This window comes from Miniopterus schreibersii, assembly GCF_964146895.1.
Source record: "Miniopterus schreibersii genome assembly, chromosome: 18".
In the NCBI taxonomy this organism is placed as follows: domain Eukaryota; kingdom Metazoa; phylum Chordata; class Mammalia; order Chiroptera; family Miniopteridae; genus Miniopterus; species Miniopterus schreibersii.
In genome coordinates, this window is record NC_138121.1 from 3,796,722 (window position 1) to 3,800,205 (window position 3,484).

The window sequence follows — 3,484 nt, forward strand, 5'->3', positions numbered from 1 at the left end:
AGATTCCCTCAGGAGTTAGTGGACCTGTCAGAAGAAAGCCATGAAGTCCTTTGAAGACACATCAGAGGACGAGGCCCCCAAACATGCCCAAACTTATACATCCTTACCCTTGAAACTCACAGCCAAGGATATTCTGGCCACCAAGACCCAAAACTACTTTGCTCAGGCTAAAAGAACTGAGAATGTCTTGATCCAGATCGCCTTCTCCATCGGGCTAGGCAGCATATGGCGTTTTCCTTACCTGTGCCATTGGAATGGAGGAGGTAAGGCCAGGGACGCAGCTCCTGAGTTTGAGGAAGGAGTTTTAAGGATAGAAGTCTAGACTCCTGGGTCCTGGGGGAGTAAGAAGCTAAGGGGGGGCACCCAGACTCCTAGGGCTAAAGGGAGGGGCCAGGCCCCCGGCTGCCTGAACACAGCTCCTGGCCCCCCTCAGGTGAGTTCATCCTGCTGTACTCCTTCATGCTCCTCTTGTTCGGGATCCCCCTCTTGTACATGGAGATGATCTTGGGACAGTGGCTGCACTTGGACAACATCCGGATCTGGAAACAGCTCACCCCCTGGCTGGGCGGCTTAGGCTACACTAGCATAATGGTGAATGAGGGGCCTGACCAAGAGGCATCCCAGCCCCCCCTTGTGGTCTCCAAGTCCCCCGTCTCCACCCTATTTGCCCCTCAGGCCCACTGTGTCCGCCCCCAGGTGTGCATCTTGATAAGCGTGTACAACAGCATCATCATGAGCTGGACCTTCTCCTACCTGGGCAACTCCTTTTACTACCCCCTGCCCTGGAACCAGTGCTCCATGGTGAAGAACACCAACGCCACCGGTGAGGAGAGGGAGAGAGGGGGCCATCAAGGCCAAGGGAGGCTGGGGCACCGAGGAACACGAGACAGGGCGGGAGAGCCGAAAGAGGGCGGGGAGAGCAGGGGCAGGCTTCAGGTGGGGCGGTGCCTAAGCGCCTGGGTTCCCCAGGCCTCCCCTGCCTTCGGACTGTGCCCCACCAGTACTTCTGGTACCACACCACCCTGAATGCCTCAGCCAACATCGAGGAAGGGGGTGAGCAACTCGCCCTGAATCTCACCCTGGGCACCTTCATAGCTTGGTTCTTCCTCTTCATCATCATGACCACAAGGCTAAAGAGCTCAATGCCGGTAAGCCAACCCGGGCCGACCCGCCACTTCACCTTTGCAAGTCCTGGGATCCTCAGGATCCCTGTCCCAACACCACCCGCCTCCTTCCTGATGACTCTCTTCTCCAATCCCCATGACCCTCCTACTCACCCAGAGGACAAGCTCAGCTATGGCCACCCAGCCTCTCCAGCAGGGGTCCTGAGGAAGATGGTTGACTCCCCCAGGCAGCTGTGTCAAGCACTCCTCTCTAAAAGAGCTGCTCTTCTCCCGTCCACGGCAGGAAGGAGAGCCTCCTGTTAACCCAGCTGCCTCTTCACTGTCCCCCATTCCCACGTCACATATTGTGGAGGGTCCTGTAGGCAGAAAACCTCGCCCCCAAGCCTTGCATCTTCCACCTTCCTGCATTTTGACAGAGCCTGTTAATCCCCAAAGAAGCCCACTGGCACTGATTCCTTTCAGAATTTCCCATTTAGAGTATTTTATTCCAATCCATACTCCCAACCCATCCCCATGGCACCTGGAGAATTTACTTCAGGGTGACCATTAGATCACTTTACCAGCATCTTCTGGATCCTCATAGATGCCGGATTGCCCACATCTGTGCAGGCAATCAGCGTTCACCGCACGCATCCCTGGAGGCTCAACTTACCATCTCCCACAGCCCCCGAAATAAACCACTGATGCCAAAGCAGATTTTCCTAAAGGCTTAGTGGGGGCATGCGGGGGTGGGGGTGGGGGCTCACCTCACCTACCCCACAGCAAACCAAAACACTTTCTCTTCCCAGTACCCTCTCCTCCCCCTTCACCTACGAAGTTGTTTCCCGCAGCCTTCGGCCCCCCTGGCTCGGCTCCCCTTTGCAGTTCCTAGGCCACAAAACCAAGTCCATGATGAATAATGCCCAACTGTCCCACCATTTCAAAGCCATCTCCCTCACCCCTGAGTAGCTTTTTGGTGGATCCCCCCCCGTAATGACATTGTTGTCTCCCTAGAATAATCCTTCCAGAGCTCTCATGTCACATCTGGGCCACCTTAACACTGCTCACCTTCACCTCTCTACCGCTGCCCTGTGGTCCCCACTGATGCCTCCGTCTTCCCCTCCTCCCCACTGCTCCTGACTCCTGGTTTCTGTCCTGACCCACCTGGACAGATGCTGAGTCTCTCGATATTCCTCCCCTACATCACCCTCCTCTGCCTCCTGATCCGATGTCTCTTCCTGGAAGGCGCGGTCACCAGCCTCAGACGTATGGTGGTGACAGAGGTGAGTGAGGCCGGGGACTCCATATCTTCTCCCTCCCTCAGCTCCCCAGAACTTCTCTGAATCTCCTCCCCCTACATCTTCTTTCCTTCTGCCCTAGCCTACCCCTCATCCCTCTGCTCTCCACCCCAGCCTGCTCCTCCCCCCGCTCACTGCTGGTCCCACCCTCTGGGCCCTTGCCCAAACTGCTCTAACCCACCTCCATCCACAGCTCTCTGACTGGGCCTCGCTGGACCTGTGGCGTCACGCGGGAGGCCACGTACTCTATTCCCTGGGCCTGGGCCTGGGCACCATCATCAACATCTCCTCCCACAGGGCCAGAGGCAACAACTATATCCAGGTGGCCTTATTGGTGGCTGTGGTCAACCTGGTGATCTCACTGCTGGTCACGTCTATCATCTTTATAGTGCTGGGGTTCTGGGCCACCACCAGTGGCCAAGCCTGTGTTGAGAAGTGAGTAATCATAGCCTTGGAGATTCAAAAAGAGGTTTCCCTCCCTCTACCTTAGCAATTCCCCAGGCTCATAGGCTGTCAAGCTCAAACCTCACCAGTAATTAATAATAACAATAATAATAACACATACATATTAATAACTCAGAGAAAACAGCCAAAAGGGGAATATTCTAATAGCCACCACTTTATAGATAAGAACATGGTCTCAGAGACATGACTGTACAAAGGTTTCCATAAATTGCAAATGGTGTAAAGATTTCAAAATCAATTATTTAATTCAAAAAGGAGGCAGTTACAGCATTCTGAGCCCCAATCAGTAGTTATTGCCCTGGGCTGCATATTGGAATCATTTGGGAAGCCTTAGAGGACACTTAGGTCTGTCACCCCCAGAGACTGGATTTACTGGGCCTGGGGATGTACTCAAGCATTGGGATTTTTAAAGCTCCAAGTGCTCCAAGGGTAAAGTGAGCTCTCCTTAGTTCTATTTGAAGGCAGAGAGAAAAAACTTCAACTAATTAAAACTGCCACCCGGCTCCAGCTCAACTCAGCTCTTAGAAAAACATAATTAGCTCTCATCAAGCTGCCTGTTGAAATAAAAGGCTTAAACTTATTGAGACTAAACAAAATAAAACAATTAACATGCCTTTC

At 53.4% G+C, this 3,484-nt stretch overlaps 1 protein-coding gene across 1 annotated transcript; it reads left to right on the forward strand.

The window, feature by feature from the left end:
- Window positions 1–3,484, forward strand: LOC308547734 (sodium-dependent neutral amino acid transporter SLC6A17-like). Its single transcript, XM_081118502.1, has 6 exons — window positions 1–263; window positions 434–591; window positions 697–823; window positions 970–1,148; window positions 2,276–2,386; window positions 2,595–3,484. Exons 1-6 carry the CDS (start codon window positions 41–43, stop codon window positions 2,838–2,840), a joined length of 1,044 nt encoding a protein of 347 aa, XP_080974628.1. The 5' UTR covers window positions 1–40; the 3' UTR covers window positions 2,841–3,484.

Bases quoted from the DNA above. Each gene is read 5' to 3' on its own strand.
- LOC308547734 (XM_081118502.1), top strand. From the start codon at position 41: ATGAAGTCCTTTGAAGACACATCAGAGGACGAGGCCCCCAAACATGCC. The intron at 264-433 runs GTAAGGCCAGGG...GGCCCCCCTCAG, and splicing joins GTGCCATTGGAATGGAGGAG to GTGAGTTCATCCTGCTGTAC. The intron at 2,387-2,594 runs GTGAGTGAGGCC...CTCCATCCACAG, and splicing joins GACGTATGGTGGTGACAGAG to CTCTCTGACTGGGCCTCGCT.